The sequence below is a fragment of the Callospermophilus lateralis genome, chromosome 14, assembly GCF_048772815.1.
Source record: "Callospermophilus lateralis isolate mCalLat2 chromosome 14, mCalLat2.hap1, whole genome shotgun sequence".
Classification (NCBI taxonomy): Eukaryota; Metazoa; Chordata; class Mammalia; order Rodentia; family Sciuridae; genus Callospermophilus; species Callospermophilus lateralis.
The window spans coordinates 25,438,351-25,463,975 of NC_135318.1; the positions used below are offsets into that span (position 1 = coordinate 25,438,351).

At 37.7% G+C, this 25,625-nt stretch overlaps 1 protein-coding gene across 6 annotated transcripts in view; it reads left to right on the forward strand.

Annotated features, from left to right (window-relative positions):
* Ltbp1 (latent transforming growth factor beta binding protein 1) overlaps positions 1-25,625 on the forward strand; it is a 388,495-nt gene that overhangs the window by 331,171 nt on the left and 31,699 nt on the right. For 3 of the 6 annotated variants that reach the window (XM_076833843.2, XM_076833846.2, XM_077105219.1), the window contains 2 exons: positions 11,276-11,401; positions 14,779-14,922. In XM_076833843.2, coding sequence (XP_076689958.1) covers positions 11,276-11,401; positions 14,779-14,922 — 270 coding nt within the window. The remainder of the gene's footprint in view (positions 1-11,275; positions 11,402-14,778; positions 14,923-25,625) is intronic. The other 3 variants (XM_076833845.2, XM_076833848.2, XM_076833849.2) reach the window with 1 other exon arrangement.

Here is a 25,625-nt window from a genome sequence, read left to right on the forward strand (position 1 = left end):
CTTTGTAATTATTTTAGTATATAGAAACAATTTGATTTTTTGCACATTGATCTTTTATCCATGATCTTATTAAATTCACTTAATAATTCTGTTATCTATAGATTCTTCTGGATTTCCTGCTTATACAATTATGTTTTACAAGTCATGCTAGTTTTATACTTTCTACCTTTTCTTGTCTTAGAGCACTGCATAGGATGTCTACTACAATGCTTATTACAAGTCGTGACAGCTAGTTTTCCCATCTCACTTCCGATCTCAGCAGAAAAAGTGCTCACTATTTCTTTAAGTATGATGTTCACCATAGATTAAACAAAAAGATACTTTATCAGATATGGAAATTTCTTTTCATTTCTGATTTGCTAAGGGTCTTTATCATGATTGTTTTGAATTTTAATATATCTTTTTTGCATCTATTGAAATAATTACATTATATTCTTCTTTTTCTGTTAACATGGTGAATTATATTAGCTAGATTTTTAAATAAGAGTTTGTTTCTGGGCCCCCATCTAAGCACAAGTGGTCTAGTGCTGATGATGTCAGTCTGGAGTACTGAGACCCAGAGGATATCTATCTTGTCACTGCTATTCTTGACACATGGTTTCTACATAATGATCCCAAGAGGGTAGTTCTAGTGGCCACCATCCCATACATAGATAACCATATTCATTATTTAAAGTGAAAATCCCCTCACATTGTTATGATAAACCCAACAGTCATGATATGGTTTCCTTCTTATATATCATTGGGGTTAAATTGCTAATATTTTGTTTAGAATATTTATATCTATGCTCATGAGGAAATTTCATTTACTTTTTCTTCCTTTTGATGTTCTTATAATTTGTGGAGTAAAGGTTGTTCTAGTCTCATAAAATGAGTTTGGAACTGTCCCCTCTGTCTGCTCTAAGGAAAACATTGTGTAAGATTGGTGTTACATCTTCCTCAGATTTCTTGAAGAATTCACCAGTGAGGTCATTTGTGTCTGGAGTTTTTGTTTGTTATGGATATGTGTTGTGAATGACTTTTACTTGCAGTTAATATTTCTTTTCATAGACTTTAGACTTTTGACTTTTCTTCAGTTTTGGAAAGTTTTTTTTCAAGGAATTTATCCATTTAAGGTAAAATGTCAAGTTTGCTGGTACAAAGCTGTTTATAATACCTTCTTATCTTCTCTGTAGAATGTGTAGTAATGTTTTTCATTTTATTATTTCAGTAATTTTTATGCCTTCTCTGTTTTGATCTTAACCAGTCTTCCTAGGAATATTAATCTTGGCAAAGAAACAGGTTTTATTGATTTTTTTCTCTATCTTTTTTACTTTGTTATTTTCTGCTTTTTTATTTATTATTTTTCCTCTCTGCTTTCTTTAGGTTGAAATTGACTTAATATCTACATTCTTACAATAGATACTTAAACCATTAGATTTTCAAATTTCTTCTCTAATATGTATGCTTATAGTTATAGATTTCCTTCCAAGAATCCAAGATTGACATTTTCTGCATCCAGAACTTTTGATGTGTTGTATTTTGCCTTTCAATCATATTTTTATTCAAGTTCATTGTCATTTCTTTTCTTTTGGCCAATGAATTATTTAGAAATATTTTGCTTACTTTTCAAACAGTGGGGGATTTTCTAGTTACTCTTTTTGTTATCAGCTTCTGCTTTAATACATCTGTGCTCAGAGAACATACTCTGCACAACCTCATTCCTTGAAATTTGTTGTGGCTTAAAACTTAAAGTAGATGCCCATTTAAAGTATACATGCTGTGGTTTTTAGTTTGTTCACAGAGTTGTGCAGCCATCACCACAATCAATTTTAGAGCATTTTCATCATCCACACAAGAAACTCCATAATCATTAATAGTCATTCCCTATTTCTCTCCCCAGCCTCAGTCACTTATTACTTTTTAATATCTCTCTCTCTCTCTCTCTCTCTCTCTCTCTCTCTCTCTCTCTCTGCCTATTTGATACATTTGTTTTTATAATCCTCCTATCTAACTGTAATTACATGTCTTTCCCCCAACCTCTCTCCATCCCCTTACCCAATCATCTCAGCCTCTGGTATCCACCATTCTACTCTTTACTTCTATGATATTAACTTTTTCAGTTCCACATGAGTGAGATCATCTGGTACTTATCTTTCTGTGCTTGGTTTAATTCACTGAACAAAATATCCTTCAGGTTCATCCATGTGATTTGTATTTTTAAAGTATGTATCATACAGGATACTGGTTAGAAAGGGGATTAGAGGCGCAAGAGAAAAGTCTATATTGTCTTCATAGTTCCTTCCAGACACACTGGTCACTGAGACTACAGAAGTGACCCTACTGATCCCACTAATCAATGGAAAAAAATGAATGTCTGAAGAAATGTTTTGGAGATAGAAAATGATACTGGTTTAGAACCTAATGTTGGATTGAGTGCATGGCATGAAGGAGAAAGAGCATTGACAGACCATAGATTCTGCTTTAGCAAGTAGATATTTGGTGGCACTATTTGCTGGCATGTTGCAAAATGAAGCAGTTTTTTTTTTTCAAGTCAAGGGTATGATTTGAAGATATTAAGTTGCAGTTACCTACAAAATATTCATGGGAATGTGTCAAGTGCCAATTGAACCACATTAGGCCTTCGGTTGAGAAGTCTGAACTGGAGGTAAAAACTGGGAATCATCAGATTAGAATGGATGAGTCCATCAAAAGAAATCATAGAATGAAAACAAAAGAGGGTTGAGGATTAAACCCTGAGAAGCTTCAGCATGTATGTGTCAAGTAATGAAGATTGTCTAGGGGTAGATCAAAGATTAAAGGGGAACCTAGGAGCTCATGGGAAACCAAGGGGAAGAGATACTTCAAAAAGAAGATCTGGGCCGACTGCACTGAGTACTACTGAGAGGACTACTAAGGTGACAATCAAGAAGAATCCTTTGGGTGATCTCATGAAGAGTCATTTCAGTGAAGTTTTATATTTAGGAGCGATCCAAGTGGGAATGAGGACTGAAGAAGTGGGCAACATGTGTAGAAGAGTCAAGAACCTTGGTTTTGTAAAGGTGGGGGTGAGAAATATGGATTATGGTGCAAGGAGACTGTTCATTACTTTTTAAAATGAGAAACAGCAGGAAATGTTTGATCCTGATGAAATGATCCAACAGAGAGGGATAGACAGGGGCCAGCTGGAAAGGCAAATAACTTGAGAACATAAGCATGGACAAGCTTCACAGGAATGTGGCCAGAGCCCTTATACTGTTATCCATGGAGAAAACACTGAAAAGATTTAAGCAGAGAGTTATTTAATTGGACTATTTTAATAGGTAAACCTTTCTGTCATTATGGGTGATGAATTTGGGGTCCTGATAAGTGGCTGAAAGAACCCATTTGGGAGACCATTGCAGGAACCTGAGTGAGAGATAGTAAGGCCCCCAAAAGGTTGGAGCATAGGTGAGACTGGGGGTACAGCCAAGAGATAAGTCAAAAGAGTGTGGTGATTGGATACTCCCACATTTTTAGATAAAAATATAGATTTCTAGGCTGATTTTCAACAGAATGTCTTTATGAATGAGGAATATATGTTGGCAAGCTAATGGTTGATAAAAATCAGAGGAAAGTTGTTTCGTTTCTTTGGTACTCATTGCTGCTTGCAGACATCAAATGGAAGGCTTGTCTCTATAATTTTTTTTAAAGAATAACTTTAAGTAAATCTCTTTGAAGGTAGTATATCTTAAAGCTATGTGAGGAAAATCTCTCATTGGCAGCCTTGTCTTCTAGAATTTAGGCACTAGAAAGTTGACCTTGAAATAATTTGCTACCTCTGTCATTTCTTATTGCTTATCTCAGGCTGCTGGCTTTTAAAACAGACTTGTAACCATCAAGGTCACCACGTTCTTTTCTGTACTTCTCTATCGGGCAATGGCATGGTGGTCAGACCCTGCACAATGACATCTTTTCTACTGTTTTCTGGCTCGTCCATATTTCTCAGAACTAAGTTATTTTCCGTAACACATAACGAACCGTATTCTCCAGACTTCTTAATGTTGCCAGACCTCGGTGGACCTTTTTTAAAAGGTTCCACAATATCCTATTGTATTGTCTGGACTATCTCCAAATCCAGTTTTTAATTTCCTATTGGCTAAATTTTATTTTATTTAATTTTTTCTTTTAGGCCTTGCGCTCATCTTCTGCTTAATGCTGGCTTCCCTCCTATGCTGTGAGAGAGACCTTAATCTCTTTTGGGCCAGCAGCCATGCCATTTAAAAATTCCTTTGGGCAGCTCTTCAGCTGGTTTTGCATCTCTCGGCCCCATTTCTTGGCTGGGCTGTACTTTCTCCTTCCTGGCCTCTGTTCCTTTCAGCAAGGAGTCTGAGGGCGGCATTTTCCCTAAGCAGGAACCCTACATCCTTTCCAATGTAAGGCCCTTTTTTGTATCTGTTTTCCTAAGAATCTGGCATCAAATATTTAACCAATTGCAGTTGGTCAGGAAGCTCTTGGCTGAAACAGTGGGTCATTTCCTTTTAATAAAGAGACTGGAGAACACCAATGCTGGATGTGGTCCTGGTCTTGCTGAGGCTGTTGCTGCCTGCCATGCTGTCTTCTTAAGGTCTTCTAGAAGGACATTTTCTTTGGGGCCTACCACACCTCTGGTGTTTTTATTTTGAGTATGATGATGCTTCTAGTTTTAAGGACAAAGATGCTGAGAAGAGGAGGTCCTTGACTAAACAACCAGTCAGTAAATGATGAGTCAGTGAGTAGCAGAGACCATGTTCTGACTCCCATCTTCATAGTGAACAGATGCCAATGTGCTTGTTGGGCTCACAGTGTGGTCAGTTCTATTCATCATGCAGGAGGAAGCTGTTCCAGCAATCACTATGGTAAGAGCTGGTGGATGGTTTAGAGCCACCAACTTTGATTCAGAAGATTGTTCCTTGATAAGACTCTATTCCTTACAGTTCTGCCTCTAACTCCTATGTGATCTTGATGTGAGTCCATTCCCCTTATTAGACCTCAATTTTATAACTCTTAAAATAGAGAGGCTGAACTAGATAGTCCCAAGTTTCCTTTAAAGTCAAAATGGACTGTGTGATTCATCTAAATATGTTCTAACAATATTAGAAAACAATGTTTTTCTCAGCTGAACAATAACTATGGAAATTTTCTTGTGAACAATTCATTACCAAAAATGACAGTCACATCCCACCACCCAGGTCCCTGGAGTATATCCTGGCAGCAGAAGGGAGGCTCATTAGTGAGCTCTTCCCTAATAAGAAGGTGTGTTCTGTCAGAACTGGGAAGAAGGAAATCAGCAAAGCACAAATGTTGAGCAATTGAAAATTAAAATTAAAAAAAAACTAATGAATGTGCCTTAAAAAAAGACACCACTTTGCTAACAAAATGGACACAAATATATCTTTCTCATGATACTCATAGATTTTTCCAAACATATTATAGGAAATATTGTACAGTTGGTGACACCATTGATGCTTGTTATGAAGTCCATTGTCAGGGTCTTAAACACAGTTTTAGTTTCTTAGATAGTAAACAGGTTTAACTAGACTCAGTCCCCTTTACAAAATCATGCTCTTTTTACATACTTTTTTTCTAATTTCATAATTCACCTTACCAAATGTTTGACCTTAACCATTACTTAAGATTTGGGGTGCATGGTTAGAGTTCTGTTCTAATATGTTGAATCCCTGATAACAATCAGTAGGTTTTGAAAAGTGTATTATTATTGAGAAAGTGTATTAAGTAAAAAAACATGTGGTGTAACAAACTTGACTTAGGAAACAGGTCAGTGCTTAAGATCCTCAAAAGTATGAACCTTTCACTCATTGACAACATTGTTACTTTTTTCCTGCATTTTTATTGGTGCATTATAATTGTACATAATGATGGGATTTATTGTTACACATTCGTACGTGCACACAATGTAATATAATTTGGCCAGTAGCCCTCATTCTGCCTCCCCTCCTATCCTCTGGTCCCTTTCCTCTCCCTTTGATTTTCATGTGATCACAACCCATCTTTCCATTTCTGTTTCCTAACTTCCACTTATGAGAGAAAATATACAACCCTTGACCTTCTGATTAGCATAATGATCTCAAATTCCATCCATTTTCCTGCAAATGACATAATTTCATTTTTCTTTATGGCTGAATAAAACTTCATCATGTACATATATCACATTTTCTTTATCCATCTGTCTGTCAATGGATACCTATGCTGGTTCCATAGTTTGCTATTGTGAATTGTGCTGCTATAAACATTGTTAAGTATGTATCACTATAGTATGATACTGACTTTTTAGTTCTTTAGGATAAATACTATGAAGTGGTATACTTGGGTCATATGGTGGTTCCAATGCCTAGTCTTTTCAGGAACCACCATACTGATTTATAGTACTAATTTATAGTCCTCCAATAGTATGAAAATGTTCCTTTTTCTCAACATCCTCTCCTGTATCTATTATTGCCTGTATTCTTGGTGGCTGCCATCCTGACTGGTGTGAAATGATTTGCATTTCTCTAATTGCTAGTGATGTTGAACATATTTTCATATACTTATTAGCCATTTGTATTTCTTTCTTTCCTTTTTTTTTTCCCTTGGAGAAGTATCTGTTTAACTTATTTGCCCATTTATTAATTAGGTTGTTGGGGGGTTTTTTTGGTGTTGTTTTTGAGTTCTGAATGTATTCTAGATAATAATCCGCTGATAACAGAGTAGACATTACTTCTTTTAAAATGAGCTACTCGTAGTTCCAGTCACCTGGATCTGTGTTCCACTTCTACAAATTTAGGTAATTTGTTATTGAGGAATTTACATCAGTGGCCCACTGTCCTTGCTCAGTGTATTCTTTCTCAGCTTCATTTCCATTAAGTTATGAATATTTTTATCCATCTTTTCCAGTGAATAATATAAAGAACAAATACTTGCATGAGAAATCAGAAAGTCCTGTGATAGCATACCTAATTTGTCTATGTTGACAACTGAGAGGATTGCTAGAAATGACTCCAACAGGTCACATATGCTTGGTATGACTAGGGATGATCTCATTCATGACTGTTGCAGATACCTAGGCAAAATTGCTCTAGTAGTTTTAACATTAAGCAAAAAGAAAACATGATATTGAATGAGTCAAAATTTAGTTTTCTGTTCCAAATTCAGCTTCAGCAAAACAGGACAGCTTTCACTTGTTCAAAGTAACAATGGAAAAATGTTTCAGAGAACTCTCACCATCAAAGAAAATTCTAATGAAATAATGTACTTTTTATATAGGTCATTAGAGAAGTGAAAAAAAAGTTTTGTCCTCTTATTAAGCTATTACCTCACCTCATTGTTGAAAACATGAAACTTCAGAGAGCTACAATATATCATTTTTATAAAATGTTAGTTGTTGAAGAGCTAGAGTCCAGCAAGCATGTCTCGTTATTTTTTCCTATTCATTCAAATCCAAGGTATTGCTCATCTAAACTTTCTCGGTTAATCACTGTTACAGTAAGTCTGAGTCTGCAAGATGTCCAATAATTCATAGCCAGCTTGGGGCTTGTTCATCTTCAGGTCAATTATTCACTTCCTGTGCTAGTGATTAGTAATAAGAAATCCTCATCTGCTGCAATTGTGTAGAATTAATATAAAGAAAGCCAAGACATTTAACTTTAAAATCTAGACCCAAATATGCTTGTTGGTTTCTAGTGGCTGCTTTTCTTCCCTCCTCCCAGAAATAAACTGCTGGTGAGGGTTAGTCAAAGGCCTCCCACATAAAAAAAAAATAGTGGCCCTGATAAACATAACAATAACACAAAATGCTCTGGGAGCAGAGGAGGGATCCTGAAATCTGCCCACTGGTAGCTAAAGAAAGTATCATGGAAGAGGTGTCCCTTGGGCTGACTTGGAGTTTCTGAGTAAAGCCAAGGCTGATAGGGGTAGGGATTCAGCAGGAAAAGGAGTGTGTACCAAGTCAGTAAGAAATTAGAGACACTTGGTTTTCAAAGAACTCTAGCACCCCAACAGGGCTGGTGTGCACCTTGGGAAGGAGGTTATCTGCACACTGTGACCAGAGATGTGCACAGGAGCCAGATGACAAAGGAGGCTTGATGCTTTCCTAAGGAGGCCGTGGGGGGTCTCTAGCCAAGTGGAGATCCTGAACATTCTGAGTAAGGGGATGGCGTGGGCAAGGTCATGTTTTAGAAGGAGCACATTTGGCTGGGAGACAGACAATGAGGAGTGCCAAGAGATACAAGGGCAGGAAAGGATGAGAAGGTGGAGAGAGGGAAAGATGACATCAGAATTTCTGGTTGGGTGACTGGTTGGATTCACTAATGAAGGGAACCTAGGGAGAAGTGGAGGCAAGGTGATGAAGGGAATGATCGGAAGTTATCATGGACATGTCTGAAGGTTTTAGATAAAGGGCTTTAAAGGACAGAGGTTCAAGACTTGGGAGAGACTAGGACATCATCAGTATATAAGTGCTACCTGAAGTTTCCAGCCTTAAATCCAGTGGTTCAAAGAATAACACAGTGTGTTTGACAGTTGCCCATTTTAGGAAGTCTAAAATTAGCAGTGACCTATGTTAGGTTTTAGACTGCACAATACAGTTCCTGCTCACCACTGTATCAGTAAACAAGTTGTAATCCCAGTCTTGGGCTAATATTCAAGGTCATCCAGATCAGATTCATTGAGTATCTTCTTTGTGTTAAATGCTGTGAGGGAGATTCATGTGTTTAAATGTTTAAATAGTTCATATGTTTCAATGATTTCACTGAGTTTTCAGTTTGCCTTAGGGAGATGAGCGAGAGGCAAGAAGGGAAGAATTGGAGTGAGAGAAATTTCCCACTAAGGGCAGAAAGTGAGTATTTTAGAAGGACAACAATAAACTCACTTTCAGGCTTGATAAAGTTTGTCATCGCAGGAGCAGATCAAATAGAAATAATTAAGACTAAGAAATATACTTGGGAGAAGATCCTGGCTGAGAATGAAGATTTGGGATTCATCCCAAGGGTTGTGGTCACTGAAGTTGAGAGAGCCTGGGAAGGGGGAGGGGGGAGTACTGAGCTTGCAGCAGATCTCAGGGGTCTGAGCCTTGGCAGACATCCTCCTTGGGCTGTGAAAGGGCAGTGGCAAGCCAAAGTGGTTAAAAATTAATATTAATATTCTGTTATTGAACATGGAGAAGGAAGTGCTCAAGAACTGGGTGTTCACCAGACTTAGAGGTCAAGGGTGAGGGACTGGAAAATGATCAGTGGGTTTAATGAGTCTGTCATGGGTGCCTTTTCTCATAGGAGTTTCAGTGGGATAGAGAGGTAAGGAGTGAGATTGTAGGTCATTCATGAGGGGGAGAAAGAAGAGCAGTAAGGGTAGCATAGTTGGTGTGTATTGGATTATGTTTCTACATTATGCTTCTAAGCACTTTGTACATATTTTGCTTAATTCTCACAGTAATTGTAAGAACATACCAATATTATTATTAATATTATGCATCTTGTGACTAATATTTCTGTATTACAGAGAAGCTATATAGTTAGCCCTTTATAACTAATAGATCTGCATCTGGGGTTCAAAAATATTTGAAAAAAATTGCAGCTATACAGAACATGTACAGATTTTTTTAAAGTGTCATCATTATTTTCTGAAGGATAGTTATAACAACTATATAGAATTTATACTGAATTGGGTATTATAAGTAATCTAGGGATGGTTTAAAGTGTATGAGAGGGCCTGGGGTGAGCTCAGGGTAAAGTACTTGCCTAGCATCTGCGAGACCCTGGTTGCCAAAGTGCATGGCAGGATGGACATAGGTTTTGTACGAACACTGTGCCATCTTATATAAGAGAGTTGAAAATCCTTGGAACTGATTCCCAACAGATACCCAGGGATGACATGTTGGGAAGTAAAATCAATGAGTGTGGCTGGTTCTTTTGAGACTTTTTGCAGAAAGGTTAAAACATGATCAAGTGAACACTTTTCAAGTCAACAGTTTGGGAGACAGCAGAAGATCCCAGAGTGGAATAATTGAAGGTAGTAGAAAAGAGCACACAGGTGGAACTAGGGACCAGAGACCAGTCAGGATGGAGAAAGGCCCAGCCTTGAAGCCAGAAAGGACCATTATCTTCAAATTGAGAAAATCAAAAAAATGTTGACGCAGTTACTCACATTTGCAATTCAGAAGTGTGACGGTGTGAATTTATGCTTGATAACATCAGTGTTGGAAAATTAGGAAGTCAGGCAGCTTCTGAAAAATTATTAACTTATCTTTGTATTCTTCCAGAAAATTTCTTCAACTTAGCTTTAAAAACTTTTTCAAAGAGAAAAGTTTGATTTTAATAACATTAACTCCTCCCAAACTAAATTCTGTCATGTGAAATTTAACTTGTCATTCCCTTCATCATCTGTTACCTGATTTCATTATTTAAATATAAAAGTAAAATCTTCTTCACATATATTTGCATTTCCTTAACTGTTTCTTTGAAAACCTGTATTTTGGGGACTAAATGAAGAGGTGGCAACTGGAAGTGTACAATGTGACTGTGAACAAGGACAAAGGGAAGGAAGAAGTAAGAAGAAAATTAGTAACTAAGGATTAAGAAGAAGAGCCCCCATCTAAAAATCCGCTGTAACTTTGTAATTAAGAGTTCCTGTTTATGAGAGCATTTTTATTAATGGAACGAAAAAGGCGCAGGGTCATTGTCTGCCATTAAGTTGCTAGAGAACAGAATGAGCTCACAACCAGCTATTCACTTCAATGGCACTGCCATTTAGGACCTCGAGTGGCTATAACTTAGGGACAGGAAATCTTTTCTCATGAGTAACCGTGACTGGCTGGCTACTCTGCTGAATTCATCAGATCCTTTCTTGACTTCACAGGAATACAGTGTAGAAAAGATCAAGGTTGTCTACAGGGTTGAGGAACCATTGCTTCTTGCTACCCACAACTCTGCACATAGAGCAGTTGTTTTCATCTTTTCCCCTGTAGAACTGTAACTTCCCTGGGAAATTAAGAGTTGAAAACATTTGGGAAATACTCACCGTGGCACTTGCAGCAGTCATTTCGATTTAAAAACATTTCCTGAGGAAAAGCAAATGTTTTTTCACAGACCCCAATGTTTTGCCTATTAAACCATTTTTGTCATCAAAACATTTTATTAATATGTAAAATGTTTGCAAACTTCTTTCTGTGTAAACATGATCATTTCATACTAATCAGGTGTGTTGAGTGCCTCTGTTCATCCATTAATATCCGGTGTTTGTCAGCCTGTGTTTGTTTTGTGTCTGATGTTAAATGTCTTTCTTGCAGATATTGATGAATGTGTAAACAACACTGTTTGTGACAGTCACGGGTTTTGTGACAATACAGCTGGCTCCTTCCGCTGCCTCTGTTATCAGGGCTTTCAAGCCCCACAGGATGGGCAAGGGTGTGTGGGTGAGTTTTTAGAATTTTTCTCCCAACATGTTCCATGTGTCCCTTTCAAAAAGTTATCAACAAGAGGAAATTTTAAACAGCAAACTTGGGCAGAATTTGCTTTTATCATATAATATGAGATTGGGCAAATCCTGTGGCTTCTGAAATGGAGAGGAGCATTGATAATTACAGAAGTATGACTTTAAATTGAAGTATGTTTTTAAAGGACATGTGTTTAAACCCTTAGTTGAGAATGCAGCACTCTGTGACCCTTGTGGCCCAGGAAGCAGAGTCTGCAGCATGGTATAGGTAGTCCGTCATGGAAATCCAGCTCCTCAGGCGGTGCATTTAAGGAAGAGCATTGGAAAGAACTTCGGTTTCCAGGAATGACACCAGTAAACTGATGCTCTTGATTGTGCAACTCTATTCTTCAGTCCGTTTTGGGATTGATGGTGCTGGAAAGAATCTTGAATGTCATCAGATGTCCTAAAATATCATCCAACACATGCTCCTAGAGAAGAGATTTTGTGTTTCATTTTCTGATCAGCTGATTTCTGCAAGTCAATGTCATTATGAAACATGCTTGCAATTAGAGTGATTTCTTGGGAAACAGAAGAAAGGTTATAAAATCTGAAACTTCATGCATTAACAAGGCTTTTTTCTTTATACTTCTTAATGGAGAAAAATAGCTCTGTTTACTACAGGGCAAATGGCACTTGAAGTGAAGTCAATAACTTATTGGTTTGAAAATTTGCAAGGAAAACAAGTTATTTGCCATCCAGATAATTCTGGGAAAATAAGATCTATTTAGAGGTTGGATGATACCACTTGAATAAAAACTGCTTCTCTGGAATTAATTTTGGAATTTACTTAATTCACAATCATATTAGTTAATTCCCAACTACATTAAAAAATAGTCATGTAGTTTTGAGCATAAACACAGCTAGCCAAGAACACATATAATTATTCCAGAATTAGCCACAGGAAGACATCTTGGCTATCTTATAATACAGCCAAGACTATTCTAATCTCTCCTGCTTCAGTCCCCTTCCCACCAAAACCCAAGTGATTAAAAATTGCCTGACATTTGCTTATACTGTGACTAAGTGGGCACTATGATTTGACTGAAGTTGGGTACCATCTCCAGACACTGTCTCTGCTCCCTCCCTTGCCCTCAAGCTGGGCTTTGACCCTCTTCCTGTTTCCAGAACACCTTCAGCAAATTCTATCATAGCACTTACAACCTTTTGGGAATCATTTATTTGTGTATCTGCTGCCTGCAGCCCTCTTCTCCAAGTCCACAACCTGCATGTGATTGCGAGCTTTCTGTCTCCCTTCCCTGGAATGGGCACCAAGATTGGCCTACTCAGTAAATTGTGTATAACTATTAACTGTTGAAATATCAGATGTTGACTCCACATGGTCCCTGAACCCCTGTTTAATATTCATTTCCAGCCAACCAGATGAGCACACTGACCTTTTGTTGATATTTCAGTATGGCACACAAGACACACCCTTAGAAGGGGATATTTGTTGTAATTTTGGTGAACTCAACAAATGTCATTTTGTCTTTTTTTTTTTTTTTTTGGTCCTATTAACTGAGAACTGGGGATGCAGCTCAGTGTAGAGTACTTGCCTAGCATGCATGAGGTCCTGAGTTTAATCCCCAGCAAACCCCACCCCCCAGATCTATCTCTCCATATCTATAGATACACACACACAAACTGAGCACCTATTGTATGCACTTCACCACACTGGATGTTGTGCAGCATTTCAGAGATGAGACAGGTTTGAGGCCAGTCTTGGGCTGTCTTCTTTCCTCTGCTTAGACCCTACACACCCGCCTGCTCATTGTCACCTACTCATCCTTCAGATCTGGGCTACAATGTTAATTCTCTAAACTACTCTTGCATGAAAGAACCACTGTTCCCTACTTCACAGAGCTCTGTATTTTTCATTTCTGGCACTAACGAAGCCTGTGAGATTTTCTTGCTGATTTCCCTGAGGGCAGGAGTTGGGCCTGACTGACTCATCATTGCTCTCCCACATACGGGCTGGGCCACATGGCCTGGCCCATATAAGTAAGTGGGAAATAGTTCTTGATTAAATGAACGTGTCTGGTGGGAAAGAGCTCAATAGCCATGTAAATAATATGAGTTGGAAAGTAGAAAGTTTCATATGACATTTACCTAAATTTGATAAATGTGAACTGGCAAATTCCTAAAGTCAACTTTTCTGGTCTAAATAATAACTGTCGGTATTGATTAAATATTCCAGTTCTGCTTTACTTTATGTTATAATATCTTTTTATAAATGAAACCCAGCTCATTGGGTTTATATTTGTTTACAAACAAAGTGAAATGGGAAGCTGAGGTTAATTATCTTAATAAGTCAAAACCCATAAACCTTTTGTCCAATAAACTGGATATAGCAGGGGAAATAGGATTTTTTTTTCCCTGAATGGTTTGGAAAACTGCTCACATTTTTAACACTGTATAAACCATCTCAGAGTGTGCTCATGAAGCTGGTGTGTGTACATGTTTAATGCATAAGACCCATGAGCTCTTCAAATGTCAAGTGAGGTACTTTGCTGAACAGGACAGCCATAAAAATAAAACTTTTTGGAGAAGTAAGGTAAAATGTATGATATAGTGATTGGCCTTTCTTTAGGGTGTATTGCACATCCTTTAGTAAATCATACTCATTAATGAGATAACTTGACTGTGTTGTAATTATATATATTTTAAGCACAGAAAAAAAAATCCACAAAATATAGATTACACTGTGGACATCCACAGAATTTGAAAAGGTATAGTGAAACCAGTATTAGTTATTGGACCAATTTGGTTCACATGAATGATTAATTCACCCTGATAAATGCTTATAGCTCTTATAACCCAAATTCTAATGTTAATTTATGGACCTCTTGGCTGCTAGTAAACTGTATTTTCAGACATTTAAGTAGATTTTTAGCATTTTAAATGAATTTAAAGTTTCTATGCTTGCTGGAGTGCCTGTGCTTCTAATTTTTTCTGGATTTAAGAACTGAGAGTAGAGCATTGGGCCATTTCTGACTTTGATATATTGAAAAGTCAGGGAAGACCAAACTAGATGTTCAAAGGGCACATACTGTTATTTCCAGTGCAATTCCAGGGTGTCCCTTAAAACTAGAATTGGAATTTAAACCATTATTGTGCATGTTCCTAGTCCTTTCATACAGACAGCTGCATGAGCTCTACCTTTAGGAGCCTATTCCCTAAAAGAGCAGATGGGGTTGGCCAGCTTCCTGGAGAGCACCTCATTTCCGGAAGGCACTACTGGCCTTGGCAGTGCTGGCAGAATGAAGAACTGTCCGGACTGACACACGCATCTCACTTGCTCTTTACTCCCTTTGCCAGATGTGAACGAGTGTGAACTCCTCAGTGGCGTATGTGGTGAAGCCTTCTGTGAAAATGTGGAAGGGTCCTTCCTGTGTGTGTGTGCTGATGAGAACCAGGAGTACAGCCCCATGACTGGGCAGTGCCGCTCCCGGGCCTCTGGAGGTAAGTCCCAGTGGTACTGTGCAGGGCACAGAGGGCCCTGCTCAGAACTTGAACCTGATGGGTGTGGGCCAGACACTCCAGGAGTGAGGTGAGGAAGAGCCTAATGTCCTGGCATAGTTCTGAGGCTGGAAGCTCCTGTGTCCATCCCATCCCCTCATCAGTGGAAAAAGGATGTGGGTCATGACTGTTTGGGCTAGATGGCTTCTAACAAGCTTTCCAACCCAAGACGTCATGAGCAGAGTAAAGGATCCAAAACAATGAGAACATTTGCTGGGTCCTGCCTAAGACTTAGGGAGCTATCAGCTCGGGTTTAATATGGCATTGTCTCATTAAGTTACATAATCCCCCTTTCTTGGCCCATGGAGAAATGTATCTTGACACTTCTTTAAAAGAAAATCAACATATAGGCCTCTCAGGATCTACAAAGACTTCGACTTGGAATTCTTAAGGTGTTTCTCCAGAATCTGGCCTATAGAGTTGCCATGTTTGCATTTATTTAAAATTTGATTTAGACTGCGTTGTCACTGTACAAATTGAAGTGGAGAGCTGAAAGTTTTCCAGATAAATTAATCAACTTGCAGATCACAGATCACCCTTTTAGTTGTGCCATGTAGTTATAACTTGGTTGTATTTTTAAGACAAGCAAAAGACCAAATGGTTCTTTGAGAGCCAAATAAAATGAAACTTAGACCATTTTAATTTATTCCTAAATATCAGTCAATTTTACCCATGCTCATATAATAGCTTTTACTAATCCTCTATAGGGGACACTTGTCTTGTGTAAAATAGCTATTTTCACAAGTTATGGAGAATAAAATATAAAAATATGTTCATCCATACATTTTATTTTTGGATTACTAAGTATAGACAGGCAAGGAGGTACAGAATTAAATGAGCAGACAATTCAAATACATTATCTGTGAAGGGGAAGAGGAAGGTTATTGCTGAGGTAGCATTGCTGTTCATTCAAGTGGCCACCGTTGTGGTATGCATGCCATAAAGAAAAGACATTTAATCTTAGTTGTACCCATGGTAGCAAAACATGAAAATCTGGTTGGCCTAAGTAATTACCTTTCTCTTATTTGTCTTTAGTTCTATAGAGTAGCACTTCACCCACAGTATTATTTTGAATGAATAATTTAATATATCATATATTGTATAGTCAATAAGGGATCTATATGAAGATTAGGTAGTCATAATAAATATAAATGCAAATGATACAATGTGAAGTGAAAAAAGCAAGCTATTCTAATGATCATATTCTGCAGAGAGGGGGAGATTGAGGATACAGGAAAAAGATAATTTTAGGTCTTTATGGAACTTTTAGTTTTTTTCCTTTATTTTTCAAACTTTCTGGAAGACTTCAAATGGGAAACCCAGTGATCTGGTCCATCATCTCTTTCTAACTGTGTAAACTTGGGCATCTCAACATCTATGAGATTTAGTTTCTCGCCTTTAGAATGGAAAAGTTTTGTTTACTTCACAGAGTTTTACACATTCTATTTATTTATTTTGCCCATAGTTATTTTTTGATTAATTTCTTGTAGATTCACAGAGTGGTGAGATTCACTGTGGTATATTCATATATGTAAGTAGGAAAGTTATGTCAGATTCATTCCACTGTCTTTCCTTATTCCATCCCTGCCCTTCCCTTCATTCCCCTTTGTCTATTCCACTGATCTTCTATTCTTTTTTTTTATTACCCTCCCTCCCCCCTTTATTGTGGATTAGCTTCCTCATGTCAGAGAAAACATTCAACCTTTGGCTTTTGGGGACTGGCTGATTTCACTAAGTCTCCAGATCTGTCAATTTACCAGCAAATATCATAAAGTCATTCTTCTTTACAATTGAGTAATACTCCATTGTTTACACATTTTTAATGAGATCACATGTGTAAAGTCACTTGTTAAGAGCCAAGTACAATTCAAAATCTCATACTCAGCCATGTCCCAGACACAGCAAGGCTATTTTTCATCCTTTCATGGTCTCTTCTGAAGTGGTGGATCTTTTGACTACAATTATTTTTGATCCAGGTCATATAACTTCATTAAAGTACATATCTTGGCTCCCGAAGTTTCCTCATTTCTTTTTTTCAGACATTAATAATGCCTTAAGAGGATCATGAGGTAATCTGAACCATTTTTGCTGAACTGGAGCAGCTCACTGTAAACTGTGCTTATTATTTATTTGAACTTTTGGCAACTCTTCTCATAGCGTTGCTCCTCATCTCTACTTTTTAAAAGTTCCTAACACCTATTCTGCCTTTTTCCTTTTATTCTGGTTGCTGTCTCATTGACTATCTCTTTCTGGAATGTTCTTTCAGTCAGAGTTCACTAAGTACCCTCCTGCTTTTTCAAAGAACATAATTTGGAATACCTTGTTTTATAATGTTTGTCTGACAATAAATACATAGTGGTTCCTTCCTCTTAATTTATCTAATCATTTCTGGATTTTTGCATGTTTTTTTACCATAGTTATCTGGCTTCCTAAATACCACACACAGCCAATCAAAAACTGGTTGAGCTTACTAAGCTGCATAGTTCTTGGCATCGTGGACTTCTGCCATACCTCAATTTGTATAGTTTTTGGTGAAAATCAGTTATGTGGAGTCTTAAGACCATCTTACTACCATCTGTATTTGAAGCAATTTCCTATTGAAACTGGTCTTGAAAATCAGGATCAGGTCCTCATTCCCCTGGTATTGAAGATTGAACACCCAAGAAATGCTGAGGCAAGAGTAAAAAGTTTTATTTAAAGGATAGAACAGAGAGAAACTCCTCTGGAGAGGAAGGAGTACGGAGCTGGTGCCCAAGCGAATGAGGATTTCTTGCCTCTTTTGTAGATTTTTGGCTTCCTTTCTTCTCATGTCCTCTCCTCCTCTTGTCTCGCCTCTGTGACCAAAATGGCAGGAAGAGAGCCGTCCAGGGGGTGATTGCTTATGTTAGAAAATGTGATCCTTCCCCTCCCCCAGAAGTTGTTAGCAACCAGGTGATAGAGAGGGCTATCTATCCATTTCCTTTTCTTTGATAGTTAGCTAACTGTCCTTTGCCCTGGTCTCACTACCAGTATCTGAAAGACAGAGTTTATCCCTGAACTTCAAGGAGAACTTCACTTCATTGAGCCAATACTTGATCAGTTATTTGAAAAGGGTGATTTAAACTGGAAATTATAAAAAAGATAATATATCTTTTAAATATTTAATTTCTAACTTAAAGCATAAAAAGTGTACATTCATTCATGAGTCCTTGAAGACAGGCCAGGGGCTTTTTTGAGCAGAGGCCACTCTTGGAATTCTACATGGCTAGTCTCCAAAAACCTCTATTTCTTTTGCATCCTCTACACAGCCTACTTTAAAGCAAGTGAGAATTTAAAGACTCTTACAAAGCAAATGAGAATGAATCCCTCTAGATTTTTAGTTTTCAAATGTTTTATGGTTATCTCATCCACACCTAATTTAGTTGCATTGTTTTTACTAAATCTTTATCTAGTCTTTCTAAAGCATTTGCTTGAGAAACAAATCTTATATTCACATTAATATTTTGCTGATATATGTATTGCTTAATGAGGTAAAAACAGTAGTCAATACACTGGCACAGAATGTTTGAGAATAAACATAGCCGAGTCTTGGTTGGCATACTCCTCAACCTGCAGAAGCAGAAGTATTTAGACCTCTGAGAATAACCAACTGGTTGTGAGCATTGCAGGATGTCCCCAGAGGGACATCTTTTAACCCAACACAAGTACATGGAAATTAGTTTAAAGAGTTTGCATCATACCTCAGTCAAAGAACCTACTGTTAACACATTTTGTACCAAAGTTTTTATTTAGGATTCCAATTAATTTTATTATAGATGTACTAATAACTCAGATCTCAACCTTCTTGAAATGTGATTTGGGAAGGAAATAAAAATTTGCAATGTAGCCAGCAGCAGTTTTACTCAACTATACAGTTTTCCCAGGACAATTCACATTCCCATAATGAGCAGAAAAAAAGAAAATCTAATGTCTTATTGTACTGAGTACAGAACTTAGGCTAAGGGATGGGATGCCAGGCAGGAAGATTTCAAATTAGTATCCAGAAGAGCTTTCCCATAGCTAACCAGAGCTAGTCAGTGCACATCTCATACAGGGTGTTTCCCCTGGAGGTATTCAAAAACAGGTGAGGATACCCATTGGCAGAAGAGCACCTACTTTCAGCATGAGTCTATTTCTTATGGTCTTTAAGGTAGTTTTGAACACTTAATATCCTAGGATTCTTATTTCTACACGACTTCTTGGCTCCCATATAGTTTTTTACGTCTAGTCTAATGTTTTTCACTTCTTGGGCCTTTGGCCATTAATTTACATTGCTGTACATTGCCTAAAAGAATCTGAAACAGAAATAATTAAAAAATGTCCATACCAGGCCATTCATCACATTTAAGAGGATATGGATATGAAATATAGTCTGATGCCTTTATTTCCTTAGTGCCTGTGATAATTGCTCAATAAAAACTTTATGTCTTTGGGCACTCTAAAGGAAGCAGTAAATATTTAGTCTTGGCAACTATAGCCTTCAAACCTTACCCACAAAATGCTGTTCTCTTCCTTGATTAGTGAACAGAGGATATTCTGTGGTAGGAATAGAGTCTTACTCTTAAAACAGAAGGTATAATGAAAAGAACACCATGAAAAAGATGTATATTATAATCAATGTATGTGTTCTGCACTTTAAGAAAAGCAAATAAAATCAGAAATGATTAAGTATATAGACTGGGGTGGTTATTTGTATTAAAAAGTAATTTTTGCTTTCACATCAATCTAAATGCCAGTCTTCTCTAATTTACTTATGAGCGTTCTCTCACATCAGGAGCTTGATCCTGGCTTCTACATTTAGAAACTACCCTAGTGGTTTTCCAGCCCAGCTTCTTTATTTATAGGTAAAGTGACTCTGGGCCAGACTGAAGCTCCAAATGTTATTCTTGGGGTCATACAGCTAATGCATGGCAGAATTGGTACAAGAATCCAACTTGGGGAGTTTCAAACATTTCATTATTTCCACTTCTTGGGGCTAAGTACCCCAAGAGACCAAATTCTTCTAAAATTTTACTTCCTTTTCACTTTTTCCCCCATTATTAAAATAATACACATTCATCATAGAACAAGGCAAATACAAAACTATATCTAGATGAAAATCCCTAGGATATCATCATCCAGGATGATCTTGGTCACCATGTTGACCTTCTGATTCTTTGAGGTGACACCTGTATGCCCCAAACCACAATAGGACCATCTCCCATTTACTACTCATGGCATTGACATCAGGCCCTCTAATTCCTCTTCTACATGAAACTGCTTCCTCTTGGGTCATCAGGGAGCTTTGTATACCAATAGCCATCAGTCTCACTGGAGACTTCAATTTGACAGTGGTTTTTCCTCTTCTCCCCTTCTTTTCCCTGTGATTGATTTCAGGACACTACTCTTCCTCTTGCCCTTCTACCTTGGACGGGTCTTTTCCTGTCTCATTCTCAGGCTGTTCTTCTCTTTCCCATCCCTTCCATATTGACGTCCCAGGGAGTTGCATGCTTGCAATAACCCTCTTATTTTCTCTGTGTTTTTCTCCTGGGATATTTTACCTGCTTCTGAGTCAACTATTACTCTTGTGGTGTTGCCTGTTTATTAAGACTCTTCTTCCCCACCCGTTTGCTGAGGGATACACTCCAATTTCCAACAGTCTTTGGACCTTTCTCCCAGGGATCTTGTAAGCATCTCTGGCTGCCAACTACCCAAACCCAAATTAATTGCCAGGATTCTCCCTATGTGCGCTTTAATTGAGATCAGTACTGGAAATCTCAAAGTGATGCTTTCATTTTTATTCCCATCTGTCCAAGCAATCCATCCATGCCATCATAACATCCTGCCAGTCCCATCTTCAGAGTGCCCTCCATAGCCCTCCCTGGTCCTGTTCCTGTTGCCGGAGCCTGCCCTTCAGCATTACTTCCTGGACCACTGCAGTAGCCTCCTGACTCCTCTTCCTGCCTGTCCCATCAATTCCTACTCCACATTTTGCCAGAGTTTATATTTGTTTATTCATTCTAATTTGTTATACATGATGGCAGAATGTGGTTCATTTCGTATTACACATATACAGCACAATTTTTCAAGATGTACACAAAGTATTTTTTACACCATTTGTGTCTTCATACATGTACTTAGGGTAATGATGTCTAACTCATTCCACCATCATTCCTACCCCTTTCCCCCCTCCTTTCCCCTCCCTTCCCTCTGCCCTATCTAAAGTTCCTCCATTCCTCTCATGCTCCCCACACAATACCATTATGAGTCAGCATCCTCATCAAAGAAAACATTCGGCATTTGTTCTTTTGGGATTGGTTTACTTCACTTAGCATCATATTCTCCAACTCCATCCATTTACCTGCAAATGCCATGATTTTATTCTCTTTTAATGCTAAGTAATGTTCCATTGGGTATATATACCAAAGTTTCCTATGCATTCATCTACTAAAGGCCATCTGGGTTGGTTCCACAGTTTAGCTATTGTGAATTGTGCTGCTATAAATATTGATATGGCTGTATCCCTATAATATACTTTTTAAGTCCTTTGGGTATAAACCGAGAAGTGAGATAGCTAGGTCAAATGGTGGTTCCATTCCCAGTTTTCCAAGGAATCTCCACACTGCTTTCCAAATTGGCTGCATCAATTTGCAGCCCCACCAGTAATGTATGAGTATCCCTTTTTCCCCCACATCCTCGCCAACACTTATTGTTGTTTATATTCTTGATATCTGCCATTCTGACTGGACTGAGATGGTATCTTAGAGTAGTTTTGATTTGTATTTCTCTAATTGCTATAGATGTTGAACATTTTTTCATATATTTGTTGATTGCATATCTTCTTCTGAGAAGTATCTATGCAGTTCCTTGGTCCATTTATTGATTGGGTTATTTGGTTTTTTGGTGTTAAGGTTTTTGAACTCTTTATATATCCTAGAGATTAATGCTCTATCTGATGTGCTTGTGGTAAAGATTTGCTCCCATCCTGTAGGCTCTCCATTTACCTCACTGATTGTTTCTTTTGCTGAGAAGAAGCTTTTTAGTTTGAATCCATCCCATTTATTGATTCTTGGTTTTAATTCTTGTGCTATAGGAGTCTTATTAAGGAATTTGGGGCCTAATCCTATTTGGGTCTACTTTTTCTTCCATTAGGCTCAAGGTCTCTGGTTTAATTCCTAGGTCCTCAATCCACTTTGAGTTGAGTTTGTGCATGGTGAGAGATAGGGTTTTAATATCATTTTGTTCCATGTGGATTTCCAGTTTTCTCAGCATCATTTGCTGAAGAGGCCATTTGTGTTTTTAAAACTGCTCTGATTTCAAATCCTTCTTCAATCTATCAACTTCTTGTCACTGTCTACAGCATAAAGTCCAATTCCATTAGCAGGTAACAAAACCCACTAGAATATAACAAACCTTTTTAGTATCATCTCCCAAATTGTTCTTTGTATTCTTAATAGCTTCCATTCTGACTCAAGTGAGATGAAATCTTAGAGTAGTTTTGATTTGTATTTCTCTAATTGCTAGCGATGATGAACGTTTTTTTCATATATTTGTTGATTGATTGTATATCATCTTCTGAGAAATGTCTGTTCATGTCCTTGGCCCATTTATTGATTAGGTTATTTGCTTTTTTTGGTGCTTAGCTTTTGGTTGGAAATTATGGTGGAATGTGATGGGCATCCCACCTTGCTCTGCCATAGAAAGTTAAGTTCAGTTGTACTTTTTGCTTCTCACCCTCTGGCACCTTGCTTGTTGACTTTTAAAAAAATATTTTCTTCCTTAATTTATTTTTCAAAACTTGGCTCAGATGTCACCTCTCCAGACAGCCTTCCCTGGCCTGCCACAGTGTAGCTTAGGTGTATGCATCCAGGAGTGGACTCTCTGGCCAGCCCATGGCCAGTTTACTGGCCCAACTCTGTACTCACATCACCTCTTTAAAAACAGGAACTGTGTGGAGATATCTTCTTCAAAACATGTTAATTCCTGTGCTCTGTTTTTTCAACTTAACTTTGATCACCTTTCTCTGGCCTTCGTTTTTATTCACATTCTATCATATCCAATCCATTTCTACGGTCAGTACCTTCTGGAACTTACTGAGGAGGGCTTTCTCCTCAATCCTGCTTTAAATAATAAATAACACATGTCTCCATTGTGAAAGTTCTTGAAGGTGAGAGCTTGGAAAAAAGAAACATAAATGAATTTCTAAGTTCTGTTTTTACTCCGTCTTGAAATATTATCTGAGAATTCCTTTTCTTATAAAAACACGAAGTGATATAAACTGTGAGTGTTTCTTGAGATTTTTAAATTTAAGAAAGGAGGACAGCTTCCTGGGTGCATCTAGCAGAAATAATTTCCTGAACATTACCACTCTCACAGACTTCTGTGCACTGACCTCTTGTCCACTATGGCTGGTGTTTCACTGGGCACTCTTTACTCACACTCATTCACTTTGTTACTCCTGGGTCATTTTGGTCTGAAGGACATAGAGAGGATTGGCTCAGAAGACATATAGAACACATTACAAAAAGCAATGCAGACAAAAAGTGAAGACAAAAGAGCCTATTTTAAAAGCTCATGTGCATTTTAATCAAAAAGAAAAAACTTTGGGGTTTTCTCACCCAATAGCAGTCCTTGCAGTTGCACATATTTAGGGAAAGACTCTGCAGTTTGACAGACCAAGGGGAAGGAATTCCCAGGAAGGGCTCTCTATGGTGGCTCTAAGCCCCTCTGTCCTGTTCAGAGCAAGGGACATGCTGACATGGGCAGGGATCATCTGCTGTCCTCTCTTCATTTATCTCAAACAAAGCTACTTGAGATTAGTAGGATGCTGTGCCTCAAAGAGGGGTTCTGGGGAAAGAAAGCCATGGACACGAGCCACTTGAAATGAATCAGTTTTCTCTTCCACAACAGGAGGGTGCTGTGTTACCTGCTCCCTCTATAGGCATAGCTAGTCATTCTGCGTTTCATGTGAAAAGACCTTGGTAAAATTTCCTTCAGAAAAGAACTACATGGGGCTAGGGATGTAGCTCAGTGGTAGAGCCCTTGCCTAGCATGCACCAGGCTCTGAGCTTAATCCCCACCACCAAAATCAATCAATCAAACAAATTGCTGTGACAAAAAAGAACCACACGTAAAATGTTCAAAAAGTCACTTTTTTTGTTATCACCAAACCACACCCCTAGGATTAAAATGCACAAATTGATATTTATAAACAGATGTTAAGCCAGCCTTTTAATAAAAATAGAAAAATAAAATCTGAAAATACTGGAGGAGAAATAATATATTTCTTAGAAGTCTGTGGCATGTGATGTGTGGTATGGTTAATCTTATTTATAAAATCTTTAAGAAAAAGAAAATTTATTCTTTTTCATGCTTAGCCCTTTCCATAACCAACAGAAAACCTCCAATCCAGAAGCAATGACTTAAACTCATAGAAATTCTTCAAAGAAATTATATTATGTATATTTACAGATCAGAATTTTACCCCAATGGAAAAATTCTCAAGGAAGTTAATTATTTAAAGGTTAGGGAGATGGGGAAATTATAGTTTTTCCCTGAATGACCTTTGTGAACCAGTTTTTGAAAAAGAATTTGCATCTCTTTTCAAACATGGATAAGGGCCTGCCTAACCCTCCATTTCAGCTGTGTAAACATTGAATTTTCAAAAAGCTGGGAAAGAAAATAAGAGCAGAACTAATGTAAAACCAAGTAATACAAGTATATTATTGATTATCTCCCTTATGAAATAATATGAGTTTCCTTCCACAGAAAAGGCAAAAAACAAAGGTAATTTTGTTTCTTAGTTTCCGTGAGTGCAGCATCATAGAAAACTCAGTATTTATTCTGTGTGTGTATATTTATATGTGTGTGTATGTATCATTTTGACATGCATGACTTTGGAGAGAAGCCTGTGGTTTTTGATTACCTATGAACATAGCAGTCTTCATTGAGACCCTACTACATAGTATTATATTTTATAATAAATGCCAGACATACTTAGAACTATTTGTATACAAGGAAAAAGTGATTGATTCTACTTTTAGTACAACTGTAAACTAAATCTTAGTTTGTAAAATTCCATGTTGCTTCCTTGATTTGTATTTCTGAACACATTTATTAGTAGTTAGCTGCATTTTTAGGCCAGTGCAGGGGAAAATATTGAAGAGAATTGTTAGTAGTAACAGACTGGAAATTTATTCAGAATGCTGGAGAAAAGTTTGCAAAATTTTCTATAGGGTTTTGTGTGAAGGGTTTAATAATAATTTAAAATACACACCCTTAGTTTCCAAAGAAAATTCCATGTCTGCATGACTAGGGAGGTGTGGTGGGTTTTATTCAGTTTCACACACAAGGGAATGATTGAGAACTGCTACATGGAAATCAGCATTCCAAGTTTTTTCCTATACACTTGAATTTATCATCAGATAGTCCTACTAAGAGTGCAAGCCAAAAATCTATCAAAGAATAACCAGTGAGTGGCAAGAATAAGGTGGGTGAAGGATCTTTTGATGTTTTCATTCATACTCCGTGCTCTGAGAGTTTGTACTTGAGAGGTTGTTTATTCCTTTGCTTGGTCTTTAATGCCACAATAGAACATTAGTTTTAGAAGAGGGGAGTAGGCTTTTTGTTGTTGTTGTTTGTTTTTTGGT